The sequence below is a fragment of the Pygoscelis adeliae genome, unplaced genomic scaffold (assembly GCF_000699105.1).
Source record: "Pygoscelis adeliae isolate BGI_AS28 unplaced genomic scaffold, ASM69910v1 Scaffold995, whole genome shotgun sequence".
Lineage (NCBI taxonomy): Eukaryota > Metazoa > Chordata > Aves > Sphenisciformes > Spheniscidae > Pygoscelis > Pygoscelis adeliae.
In genome coordinates this window covers 27,052-40,307 of record NW_008824846.1, presented here as the reverse complement: position 1 = coordinate 40,307, position 13,256 = coordinate 27,052, and the positions used below count along the sequence as shown (strand labels likewise).

The following is a 13,256-nucleotide window of genomic DNA, read 5'->3' as shown; positions in this document are numbered from 1 at the left end:
GCGTGGCGGGGGCGAGGCCGCACCCGGGGGCGGGGCGTGGGGTGGCCTTGCGGTGTCCCTGGGGGCCGAGCTGTGTGTGTGTGTCCCCCCAGCGTGGGTGGCGGGTGACAGACAGCCAGCCTACCCCCCGTCTCCGCGCTGGTGTTGCTCGGAGCTCCGGCCGCCTGCCGTGAGGAGACTCGTGTCGAGCGCCGGGAAAAAAAGGTCTTTGGTTTCCGATTTCCTCGCAGGGCTCAGGAGGCACCTGTGCGCGCTGCAGGCCGCTAGGCGCCTAGAAACCTGTTGGCCGCCCAAAGTGAATGGTAAAAACCAGAAGACGATCGCAACTGCGTGTTGTCAGTGGCGTGAGGAATAACGGGGTGCGGCATCTTTCCGATAGGATTGTGAGCGTTAGTGCTGTTCCACCTGGAAAGCGTGGTCAGCCTTGGTTTTCTCACGTAAGGAGCATTTCCAGTTGGATCTCAAAGGTAACGTACTTGGGTTTTAGCAGGGCAGAAATCAAAGTTCTGTACGTTCAAAAAAAACCAAAAAAAAGAACCAAGCAACTTTAAATGGCTCTTGGAGGAATTTGTCCAGCGGTGCCCTGGAGGATAAATTGGGATGCGCCGGATGGCGATTCCTCAACTTACTCAGCAGTGCACAAACAGGCCAGAAACTGTGGCAGGAGAGGTGCAGTCGTCGTTGCCATTTGCTCAGTGTCCTGACATACCTAACTTTCTGTATCTGCATCGTGTGGGAATTTGTGTGAATAAGCTTAATTTTCCAGATGATTAATAGAGCTGAGTAATTCCAGCTGTTATTTATGTCCTCGTAATGCTCTTTTTCACCTACGTTAGCTTATTATCTTACTGCTATTAATGTTTTTTTATCATCACAGTCTGTCTTTAAGACAGGCAAATGTTACCTGATTTTACAGGAAAAAAAACAAAGCAAAAATCAGAAAAAATGTATCACAGGTGTGGCTTGTTTGAGGACTGAAGCTTATTGCCCTTTACTTAAGGCAGTTTGTGTGCTCTTAAATATTCTGCTTGTTCTACTGCAGTTCTGGTTGTTTAATCCGATCTCCGGAGTGGTTCATTTTAGCGGTCGGGATCTGGGGTGTCGCACTGCTGCTGTGATCTACCCGTGTCGGTCTTGTTTTGCCAAGCGGTAGCCCAGGCTTCAAGAGGAGCAATTACATGCTCATACGCCGTACTAGCGCTTCAGAGAGATATTTGGGCAGTTTCTGCAGAGGATAAAGATGATCGAGTAGGAGCATGTCAGGACTCTTCTCTTTTATTTTTTCCCCCAAACACCGTCAGTGTTTCAAGGGTTCTCATTCTGATTGCTGTTGGGGCCCTTTGTTGTACGTGTTCTTGAGCGTTCAAAGGAACCCTTCTTGGGAAAATAAGGAAGAATTTCCTCCTTGCTTCTCTGAAGAGAAACTTAAGATCTAATTTAAAAGGTTTGGGGAAAGTCAAGCAACCAAAGATTACGTAGACTTTGCAAAAAGCAGGGCATATTTATGCGAATAACAGAATTTTTGAGAAGTATGCAATTCAATTTTTTTGACCTATTGGGTTTTTCTCCCCTAGATGCTTGGGTGTAGAAATCGGCGTACCTTCACTTCAAAAGGGCTGTACCGTATCACACCAGGCAAGGCTCTGGCCCACAGAAATTGCAAAGTAGATGTGAACAGCGAAAGTCCAAGAACCAACAATGTTTTAGAAATATTTATTGTCCTTCCTACAAATGTCTTTATTTACCGTGTTAATTATCCTGAATTAGAGAGCTGCTATTGATTATGTCGTTGCATCGTTAAAAAAAACAAATACTATAGTACAGAGCAAATATAAATCTTTTTTTGGAGATTGGAAGCCAGTGTTAGGCTTTATTTTTTAAAACAGTTGTACTTATTCCAGTGGTCTTATCAGGAACTGTAATTGAATTGAAATACGTTTTGGCTTTTGCACTGGTCCTGTTAGATTAATTACGTTTTCTGTAAATTTTACATACGTATGAATTCTCTGAAGTATTTATTCCCTTATTACTGGGCAAAAAGCTGAAAGGAGTTACAAACAAACCCGTAAAATGCAACACGTGGAAAAAATGTTGTTTTCGTTTAAATCTCCCCTTTGAAGTCCGTGTCTGGGAGACTGGCCACTTGCTGCTTTCAGAAAGTAGCTTCAGGGTGCAGCAGAATGATGCTTTTTAGGGCTGTTAGCCTCTAATCCTTTGGCCTCTAGCTCCTTTTGGCTTCCTGGTTTCGTAAGCGGCAAGGGGCTCACGACGACCCGCAGTGATCAGGCGGTATCTTTCTCCCGGCGGGCTGCCAACCCTGCCGCCTCCCAGGAGCAGCTCCGAGAGGGTTTCTGAGGGGGTGAGGAAACAGCAGAGGGGTCGTGGGGCGGCAGAGCGCGCCTCTCCTGCCGCGTTGCGCTCTTTCCGCCTTCGTGACCGTCCTGCGTCGCCGCTCGGGCGCTTGTTCTGCCGGGTTAGGGTGGCGTGTTTGAAGTAGAGCAGGAGAGAGGCGCGTCGATCATGTGGAGATTTGGGCTGGCGAGAGCGCTGGAAAGCAAAAGGGGTGGGGTGCAGCTCTGGGAATCCTTGGTTTACGGATGCAGTTGGGAGCGAAAGTTAGGATTATGAAGACCGGGGTGCCTTGTGTTCATAAATGGAGGGTTAGAATTAAACCTATTAACGATGTTATTTTTCCTGTTCGATTACTGGCGGATATTTCAAGCCAAGGTTAACCAGCAGTTAGAACAAAACATGCCCTTCTCTTTGATTCGATAACTGGATGATTTACTGCAACGTTTGTCATCCTCATGCCCGTTGCTGGGGATGGGAATTCCCCAACAATCTTCTCTTGTCATTAAGTGTTAACGAAGTGTAAAGAGCAAGGAGAAAATAGGTTTCCTAATCTATCAGGGATAAGGAGCTGCTTCCTTACCCCCAAAATGAAAGCAAAATACTTGGAGATCTTCTATTCCCGCAACTTTTTTTTTTTTTGGGGGGGGGGTGTGTGTGGAATCTGAGATACTGTTTTATACCCCTGAAACATTGTGTTCTACTCTCAACCTCACGAAACTGTAAAACAAGAAACCAAAGTATATTCAACACCACTTCAGAAAACTAAAGATCAATTTCCTTTCCAAACGGTGACAAAAAGTACAGTCTCATTTTTTCTGAAGAAAAAAAAAACCGTGAGGATTGATTAATTTGTGTCATTTTTTGTTGGAAAGACATTTCAGTAAACCGTTTCTGGGCTGATTTAATCTAGAAGCAGCTGAACTAAAGAGATGATGTTGGAACGTACCTCTCCATTTGGCTTAGTATCAGATATTAGTGTTAGTAGAGCTCACATGGGAGCGCGTATCGTGAATTTATCGCAGATGGGGATCTTAAAAAGGAGAAGGAGGAAATTAGCACATGCTCTGCTCATTGATTTCTTTAAGCGCTACTGATCGGTGAGCTTCGCAACGCTGGGATCAGTTCTGCACAGAAACGAAGAAGGAGATATCCTGTTGGGAAACACGAAGAAGGGCAAGCCGGGGGACAGATTAAGTGGAAGCTTTTTGTGAATTTGCAGACTGAATATAGATATTAACCTCCGGATCTGCGCTTCTTCCTGCAGCCTGCAAGCGTGCCGTAGGAGCTGTTGGGGTTGTGTCTCCACGTAGCTGCTGATTGTTGGTAGGGAATAGTTGGCAGATGTTGTGTTGGGAGTGTTTTAAAGATGCCTGCTGGCCAGAATTCATAAGGCAGAGACCGTGATAATTACCAAACGTTTGTAGGAGTCTGGATGTGAGCAGCCCTTTCCTGATAGAATTTAGACAATGCTACTTTGCACGTCGTCCCCCTCAATTTCCAGCTTCTGTGGGATGTTTCAACACATGCTTTGTTTGTCTTTTTCTTCTAGTTACTTTTCCGAAGTATTTTTCCTGTAGTGGTATTTTTGTTTTCTTTTCTCTGAGTAAACATCTGTGAACTTGCTAGCAGTGAGGAGTGCGGGAGCGAGGAGGTTCTGCACCAGCTAGGCGAGAAGGCTGAGATCCCAAGCAGTCCCAGTGATTCGGGTGGGACCTCTCGCAGGAGCTCGTCGAGTACTCAGGATCAAACCCCCAGTGAGGTACAAACATTTGAGGTTCTGCATAACTCAAATTTACAGACGTTTTATATCTAGCAGAAATCTTGTCCGTTTCCTACGAATGTAGCTGTACACGTTCCAGTGGCGCCTAATGGGGTCATTAGAAAACCAGTTTAAACCTTTAAATGCAGTTTTTAAAACATTATTTGGGGTGTCACAAGCGTTGCATGACTTACGCCTTGCAGATTAGAAGATGATTATCCTCTGCGGTCCTTGCTGCGGTAGCTTGTAATAGGAAGAGTGTTCTCAAAGCTATCTCTTAAGCTTGCTATTGAAACCTATTCACTCTAGGCTACGTATTGTATTCGACTTCCTGGCGCTTTGTGTTGAAGACACATTTGTCTTCTTAATCGGACAGTTTATATCTGCCAGGAACGTATTTAATATAACGTCAAACGTAATTTAGATGAGAAGTGAAAGTACAGTTTAGTGTCAGTTTCTGCCAACCGTTATTACTGTGAGAGTGAAGCACAGCAAGCCAAGCTTAAACAGAGCCTTTAACCAATGGCAAGCTGATTCGTCTGTTTATTTTGGCCTAATGTTCTTCCCTTGCTTACAAAGCCATTGTAAGCACGTGCTAAATAACAGGCATTTAAAAACTATGCTGGATCGGGAATATCGGCTTAGAGGAACAGATCAGAGCATCTAAAGGCCTCAGCAGGGTTGACAGCATCATTGTGGTGCTTTATGGGCAAGGGTGAACGAGACTTCTTGTTCCAAGCAGCGTAGGTGTCGTACGCGGGTCGAGACAGGAAAGCTACAGAGTTCTCAGGCATGGGATTTACTGTCGTAACAGCTGGTGTCTGTCTAGAGCTGGCGGGGAAACGCAAATTGTTCTTTCTGAAAACGTCAAAAAACTTCTGATCCCTCCGTTTGTTGATTGAGAAGGAGCAGTTGTGAAGGATTTTTCAAATAAAACGCTACTACCGCCTCAAAAAATTTGTAGCTTTTTCTAGATACGTAGTTTGTTCCTGTATATTATTTAAGTGGCCAAATACAGTAGGAACTTACTAACTATCATTATTAACCTCTAGGTCTGATTGTTTACATGGGGGGGGGAACCAGAAACAAAACTGAACCAGATCCGAAGATTTATCCCCCTGCCTTGGCACAAGGGGCTGCCTGGCGCAGTGAGTGGAGCCTGGTGTGACTGTGAAAACACAGGCTGTGTTTCAACACTGGCCTGGAAACAATCAGAAGTGAAGTGACTTGCTATGCTTCAGTTCCTCCTTGGTACAAGAAGGGTGGGGAAAGATGCTTGTTTCCACTGTAAATTGTTGTGACCTCTGCTGTTGAAAAGTGCTGGTGTGAAGAACGTTTTGTTATTAAGGTGGGCCAATCGTGTTACTCGTAATTCATTACTGTTACTATCTGTGCCACAGAATATTTGCTCTGAAGGGTCACCCTAGAGCACAAATCTAAATCTGTGACTGTAATAAACCAAGTGCGTTTGCTGATGACGGTTGCGTTGATAGAAGTAACCTTGAGGTCTTTACCATGTCTTGTAAATTAGGAATTAGGACATGGATCTCCACTGAGCTTTTTCTTAAGTGATTGATGTCGTACGTGAGTGAAAAGATAGCTGATGGAAGAGGGAGAGCACGCATTCAAACATTTGTCTGTTTTTCTGGCAGGATGGAGAAAAAGAAAATTCTAATGAAATCCAAGGTTGCTGCTCCTAACCTCCTGAGGGCCCTGCATTCTCTGTACCAGTTCGGTCACCTCTGTGACGTGACGGTTCACACACAACATCTAGGAATTCAGGAGGAGTTTCTGGTTCACAAAGCTGTCTTGGCAGCTTCCAGCAACTATTTCAAGGGGCTCTTCCTGCACGATGAGATGCTGGACACCAAGAATTGCACGGTGACTCTGCAAGACATTTACACGGAAGAGTTCACCTCCTTTCTGGAGTTTGTTTACACTGCGGAAGTGGAGATCGAAGCGGAGAAACTGCAACGGATGAAAGAAATAGCCGAAAGACTTGAATGCAAGGATTTGCTTGACATTTGTGAAGAAGCGAAAGCAGAGGGCAGGAAGGGTTTAGATTTGAGCCTCCATCTGAAAGGCCAGCTGTGTGAAAGCGGTGGGCCGCAGTGGACTCGCATCCAGCAAGAGGAGGACCGCAAACTGAGTAACTCTTCCCAAGTTGTGGCGATACCCATGCAGAGGAAACTTTGGGATAGGCAAAAACATAAAAAGTTGCTGGCTGGCTACAAACTCGTTGAAGGCCAACCGGCAAGCCTGGAGCAGGAGGACACTGCTTTTCCAGAACCAAAATCCAGGACAGCAAAGCTACCGAAATGTAACGAGACAGATACCAGGAACAGACTCGGCATGGATATCGTTAGTCTGGAAAACGAGAACAGTCGTTCTTTCCTAAGTCAGACTGAGTCAAAGGAAGCCTGCTTAGTAATTGGGAACGCGCTGCCTGAGCAGTGGGAAGATGAAAACAGTTTGATTTCCAAATTTGCCAGTAAAACCGAACGTAGGAAGTCACCGCGGCATGTGGCAAAAGTCTTGCCGCAGATTGCGTGCGAGAAGTGCAACGAATCGTTCCGTGTTACCAAGCAGTACCGGTCGCACATGGAGCTCAAGCATGACGTTAATCTGGCTGTCAAGTACAGCTGCAACGCGTGTGAGCAGCTCTTCTCCACTCACCAGGACCTCCGGCAGCACCGCCTCACCGTTCACGGTGACGAGCGGGGCTTCTCCTGCGTGTTTTGCGACAAGAGGTTTAAGCGCCGGAAGGACATAAACGACCATATCCGCAGGGTGCATGAGAAGAAGCGGGATCCCCAGGCCTGCCCGTACTGCGACAAGGTTATCAGTTCCAAGTGCGGCCTGACAGTCCACATGCGAACGCACACGGGGGAGAAGCCTTATAAATGCGAACGCTGCCCCGCCAGCTTTGCTCAGAGGTCTGCTTACAATACTCATGTAAGGTACAGCATTCTCTGTGTGTGTGTGTGTCCGCGCGCGCGCAGGAAAACGTGTTTTTCCTCTCTGGCCACCGGGATAAAAGCGTTCCTGAAGTCCTCGCTGCTTTAGTTCCAGGATTCCTTAGATCTGATCAGAAGCGTGCTGAAATCGGCACAGATTTTTTTTCTGTTGACCTGATCAAGCTCTCAGTCCGGATTACTGGATTGAGGTCTCCCAGACTGGGAATTTAGGTGAACGTGTCCCGTTGAATCAAAGAGGACTTGTGCAACCAGATCTGTTAGGTGATTTTTGGAAGCCTCAGATTTGGGTTTTTAAATAGGAGCCTGAAAAGAATCGGCATCTGTTTAAAATGCACAAGAAAACGCCCATTTCGTAAACGTCAGGGCAGTGTGATGCTTTTTAGAGTGGTTTTCATGGGCCAGATATCCTGCATGCTCTTTTGCTGGGTAGCGTGAGCTTCCAGATAGGCTCATTAAGTGCTGCCTGACTGAACACAAGATGTTGAAATTGCACAGTAGTTTCCAGAACTGCAAAAGCCGCTGTACGTATCAAACGTCTCCGTAACCTGCCTGCGTGGTACAGGAGATACATGGTTTTCTACTGGATCTCAGCTTCCCTTTTAAAAAATGTCAAAATTTGTTTGTAGTTCAGTCCGGTAGCAGAAAAAACGTTCTAGATGTGTCGCGGGTGCAGTGACGTAGCTTGTTCCACGCACTGCATAGCGGTAAGTGGAGTTAACCGCTGCAATTGATGGCTTACAAGGGGGTCTGTTTTGTTTTCCCAAACAGGCGTTTAATCTGTACTTCCCTTGTTTTAAGTCCATAATTTCTTACCCTGTCCGGCATGGCCTTGGAGGAAAACGTACGGTCCGTCCTATGTTACTGGTCAGATGACGAATATGTGTACTTGAGAGGCTCCATCCTTGATGAACTGAGACCTTTTAATTTTCTTTAATTAACTGGTCCAACTCTACACAAAAATTCCACCTTGTTCGGCTCTCCAAACACGCTGTTAATTTCTTAAATGGTGTGAAGAAGAATTAAAAGGAAACAACTCGATTCAGGCAAACGTGCCTGAATTGAAACAATTAAACCTACTGAAGTTGTGCTCTGTTGTTTGTTTGTTTGTTTTAACAGAAAAATCCATGAGTCTGGGCAAGAGAGGAAACTTATGCCTGTCTATTGGATGGTAGTTCCGCCCGCGCGTAGACCAAACGCAACAAGCTGCGACAAAAATTCTGACAGAGAGGCGTGGGGTTGGACATCGGAGGCTGAACGACGCGAGTGTGGGAGGCACGAAGAGGCCGCCGGTCGTGAGGAAGGTCCCGGGGGTTCGTCTGTTGCCGAAGCAGACTGTGGCAATGAGCAAGAAGAGCGGAAGCGGAAATGTAAGGAAGCCGAAGCAAGAAGTGAAAAAACGAGTGAAGAAGGGAACGAAGTTGAAGGTGAAATGAGCGTGAAGGGAGAGGAGGGGGTAGATTACGAAGCGGGGTATTCAGAGGTCGAAGACGGCAGAGGTAATGAGGAGGCCTGTACTGAGGAGGACGATGAGGATGATGAATACTCTAACGAGAAGGATGGTGAAGAACGTGAATCAGATGAAGAGTTTGAAATAAAGAAGGTAAATAAAAGCGGGGTGAATAACAAATCTGCCTATGTAATAACGTGCGATAAGTGTAACGAGCAGTTTGTTTCCCGGAAAAAGTACGTGGATCACTGCAGAGACGTCCATCAGTGCTTGCCTGGTAAAGTCTACCAGTGTGACGTCTGCAGCAAGTCGTTCGCTAGTTACAACAGCTGGAAGGAGCACCGAGCGTGCGTCCACACTGAAGAAAGGCAGTTTGCCTGCACCCTTTGCAACGCTACCTTTAAAAGAAAGAGAGATGTGAGGACACATTACATGCGGAAGCACGAAGGCAGGGTCAAACGCCCTCTCTGCTCTGTCTGCGGAAAGATCCTCAGCTCCCGAACAGCGCTAGTGTTTCATATGCGGACGCATACAGGAGAAAAACCGTACGAATGTGGCATTTGCCATTCAAAATTTGCTCAGCCGTCGCAACTTAAGGTCCATACCAGGTCAGCCTACAGTACTGCTTCTCCCGTTACCGCTCCCTGCATGCCCAGCGTGCTTCAGCGCTTCTTTTTCACCTTCAGACTTCCCAGTTCCGAGTCGTTCTCCTTGCGTGTCCTTATAGCAGGAACGCTGGGAAGTAATTTGTTCTGTAGTATCTGTGATTAATTCTTTTACGTCAAGGCTTTGTCTGCATCTGGTCATTGCATCAGTTTTAGCGAGCGTTTTGAAACAGATGCTCTATCCGAACTTGTAAGCAAAAGCCAGTCGTTCGGGACAGTCTTCAAAATGAGATGACGGCCTTGACTGATGAGAAGTAGCACGGGCTGAAGAATTAGTCAGGGACCTCGGAGACCCAGATGCTGAGCCCTGCTCGCTCTTTGTCACTCCCAGCAAGTCGTTTAGCGTGGGGTTTGATTTCTTGTATGCAGTACGAAAGCTGGGCTTCTCATCTGGGCTCCCTCTGTAGTCATTGGAGCTAGACTGGATGAGTTGCTCTCTGGTGGTGGCTGTGTTAAACGTGTCCGCTCCCAGGAGAGAGTGAATCATCCCGTGGAATTTCCCATCTTTCTCCAAACAGGGAGCATAGCAGATAGCTTATAAGAGGTTAACTGTCGCAGGGCTAAACTGGGTGAGAGAAATCCTGTTACTAGAGACTGTGGACCCGTACAACGGGGACAGTAGCTTTCTTCTGTCTCCTAAGTGTTCTTACAGCGATTTAAAAACTTGTGAGGCATGTTGATTCAGGACCGGCGAAACATCTGAAACGTCAGGATAATCTCAGCGCTGCGCGTAAGACGCGGTGTGACTGCAACAGAACAGTGACTTGTGGGGTGTGTGTTGGGTAACTGGCTGTCTCGTATTTGCAGCGTTTTGCCTGACAACTCAAAATGATCCATGTTTTTGCGCGTCATACTATTTGGGTTGGAACAAGGGGAGTCAGCACAGCGTTAAGACGAAACATTAGGCTCAGACTTTCTCTGATTTGAGCTAGTTTAAAATCGGATGTCCGGCACGTGTTCAGAAACACTGCTTGCCTGACTTTCCTTAGTGCCTTTTGTCTTAAAAATGGGAGTATCCTGCCAGTTACAAGTTTGCAGGCCGGAGGACGTGAGGCTTGAGGGATTGCGGAAGCCGAGAACGTGGCCCACAATGCCCCAAGAGATCTGCTGCTGGCATTGCGCTGGGGACAATCTGGATGCACTCTCAGTCTCTAGCACAGCAGCAGCTTGTCATCTTCCCTGCTTTCTCCCTTCCGATGCTGATACTGTGAGCTGTAACTTGTGAAAGAAAGGTGGATTTTGTAGGGCCTGAGAGTGAGGAAAAGGTAAACCGTAAATGGGAATTTTAGTGTAGCACCTGTACTTGTAAACACTCTTATTTCCTGAGTGAGCAGAATGTACTTTTTTCCACTTCATTTAAAAAATGAAGTTTGCTGCCTGTAGGGTGTAGAATGTTAATTTCAAATACATTAGTTTAAGAATGCACTACAAGAGCTAATTTATTAACACGCGTTTGTGTGTCGCTTCATTTAGGTCCCATACAGGGGAAAAGCCATACATTTGTGAGGACTGCGGGGCTTGCTTTGCTGATAAAGGCAAACTCACTGGCCACAAAAGGACCCACACAGGTAGGCAGTAAGTACTTCTGTTCCTCCCATCTGGTTCCCTCCCATCGCCTCCCTTCTTACTGCTAGAAATTGCTCGTTGGAGATTTGAAGAAGGTGCACGCTTTTTTTTTTTTGGTAACTCGCAGAAGAGGCTTCGAGAACCAGGAAGGAACTACTAGGGATAGAAAGGCGTTGGAAAACCGACTTTGAAGTACAAAATTCTGCTGAAAGAATTCAGACTGTCTTCCTCTCTTTCCTCAGGAGAGCGCCTTTTTAAATGCGATGTGTGTGGGAAACACTTTGCCACCAACGAATACTTAAAATGCCATAAACGCTGCCACATGGGTGCTAAGCCCTACAAGTGCGAGGTTTGTGGGAAGATGTTTGGACTGAGAGCCTCGCTAGCCCAGCACAGTAACGTCCATGCAGGTAACGGGGGAAAAAAAAAAAAATACTCGGGGCTGGGAAAACAAACAGCGCTGGAAGCTTGGGTCTGAAGTACTTTCCAGTTTGGATGGTGACGTTTTATTCCAGAACCACTTTTAGAAGCTCCTTGAATTGGGCGATGGGGAGAAGCGGGGCTCGTACTGATCCTGGCTTGTTAACCGGGGCACGGTATCGTCTTGTATCGTATCAGATGATGCTTGCCCAGAAGGCTGAGGCCTGTTTTGCGCTGCTGAAGGATGTCGGAGCAGAGGGCGGCTGTAGTTGCTGCTATTCCTCTAGCAAGATCAGGGAGCTGTTCTCGGGCTTTCCCTCGCAGCCAGGAAACGGTTATCACGTAAACCAGGGCCCCGAGCACGTATCGCCTACGTACGCCGCTCTGTCAGCGTTGGTCTCTTCAATGAAAATTCTTTACGCCTTTTCTCTGCTGAAATCGGGGCCAAAAGAACCTGCCTTCTAACTCCGTGCTTCCTGGGTTTTGTTGTTGTTTTTAGAGACCCGTCCGTATTTCTGCGAGCAGTGCGGGAAAACGTTCACCCAGCAGGGCGCTCTCCGGCGCCACCAGCGCATTCACACCGGGGAGAAGCCGTACAAGTGCAGAGCTTGCGAGAGAACCTTCACGGACATGTCCACCTTGCGCAGACACGTCTCGGTACGCTGCCCCTCGGGTGCCCCCCCGGCAGGCAAACTGCGGTGGTGACGCTTAACTACTGAGAGAAGTTTCTTGGCTTAACGAGGGTTCAGCTTGGTGCTTAAGTTCTGATCTTTATTTTAAAAAATAATAATTGCGGAAGGGTGAATATTAGGGTTGGGAGATTGCTCTGCCATCTACAGACAGCTTTTAAAAACGTATTTCTGAAGCGTGCGGAATTTTCCTCCCGCAGCGCAGCAGCTCCCGCTACTGGCTGTCAAACCAGTCGTCTCCCAACTAGTTGTATTGTCTTCAAAAGGAAAACCTACTCTTGGGCAGCGGTTACTTAAAACGCTTATTACTGACCGAATCCTTTTCTTAGAAGAGGAACGGTGCCCCTTTTTCCGTTACTACGGCCTCTGCAGTCTTCTAAGCCTCTTACACACAGGCCGTAACGTGATGGTTTAGAACGTCGTCTTCGTGTTGCAGATGAGTGTGATTTTATGCGTTGCCAGCGCTGCGACGTGCTGAAAAATGGATTGCTGAGCTCGGCTGTTTTCGGAGACCTTTGGGTCCTTGTAGTGGCTGCTAAGGAACATAAGGGGTTTTTTTCCAATTAAAAGTTTTTAAGTTGATGTTTGCCCGTATGCTAAAATTCTAGCTTCTTTTGGAAGTGTACCGCGACAGCGGAGCCGGAAAATCAGGGCCGAGTTGGCAAAACAGACTTGCTCTCGTGTGTCAGAGTTCAGCTTTTGCACTTGAGCACGGCATCACAGAGCTGACCCCGATACTGTTTGATTTTGCACTGGATTAAATCTTCAGTTATTAAGGTTATTGTTAGGAAAAAATCAGATGTAATTGTTTTCCTTCCCCCCCCTTTTTTTTTCCCCCCTCTAGATTCATGACCGGAATGCTCACTGGAGAAGTTTCTTAATAGATCTTACAACCAAAAAAGACCATAACTGGTCCAAAATAGAAACGTTCTCGGAAGCCTGTATGGGTGAAGACTCTGCGCCGGAAATTTGGTCAGTTGACCAAGGTAAACTTTATAAACCAGAAAGCGTTGTTCTTGAAAAAGCGGAGCGCGCGCCGCCTGGCGCTAGTAACGCGGAAGGCACCCATCGCTCCCGTTCCTACTTCTGAGGCCCGTTATCCCCAGAAAGCCCCCGCGGTCTCTCCGGCTCGTGATCGGCCAAACGATCCCGAAGGTTGATTGCGGCCGCCTGGTTCAGCCCTTCACGGGGTGGCGGCGGCGGCGGCGCCTTCACGGGGGGCCGCGCTGGAGGTAGGGACGCTGCGGTCGGAGAAGGGGGGGGGGGTTCTTCGTAATCCTTCTTGAAAGTACTTGGCGCCGCTTGGGTTTTTAGATCCGTACAGAGCTTTATTTTTCACCGAGGGCTCGAACGCGCCCTGGAGCGTGGCTCGGGGGGGGG

General features: G+C 47.3%; 2 protein-coding genes across 2 annotated transcripts in view; both read left to right on the top strand.

The window, feature by feature from the left end:
- Window positions 1–4,000: 4,000 nt before the first annotated feature.
- The window catches only part of LOC103917184 (GDNF-inducible zinc finger protein 1-like), a 13,603-nt gene continuing 4,347 nt past the window's right edge, over window positions 4,001–13,256 (top strand). The window contains exons 1-7 of the mRNA XM_009324292.1: window positions 4,001–4,111; window positions 5,764–7,071; window positions 8,206–9,144; window positions 10,675–10,769; window positions 11,010–11,177; window positions 11,687–11,844; window positions 12,721–12,862. Of these exons, the coding sequence (XP_009322567.1) occupies window positions 5,765–7,071; window positions 8,206–9,144; window positions 10,675–10,769; window positions 11,010–11,177; window positions 11,687–11,844; window positions 12,721–12,862 (2,809 nt within the window). The 5' untranslated portion in view covers window positions 4,001–4,111; window position 5,764. The remainder of the gene's footprint in view (window positions 4,112–5,763; window positions 7,072–8,205; window positions 9,145–10,674; window positions 10,770–11,009; window positions 11,178–11,686; window positions 11,845–12,720; window positions 12,863–13,256) is intronic.
- The window catches only part of GZF1 (GDNF-inducible zinc finger protein 1), a 13,427-nt gene continuing 13,022 nt past the window's right edge, over window positions 12,852–13,256 (top strand). Inside the window, exon 1 of the mRNA XM_009324294.1 lies at window positions 12,852–12,862. The gene's annotated coding sequence lies outside the window, so the exon portion shown is untranslated. The remainder of the gene's footprint in view (window positions 12,863–13,256) is intronic.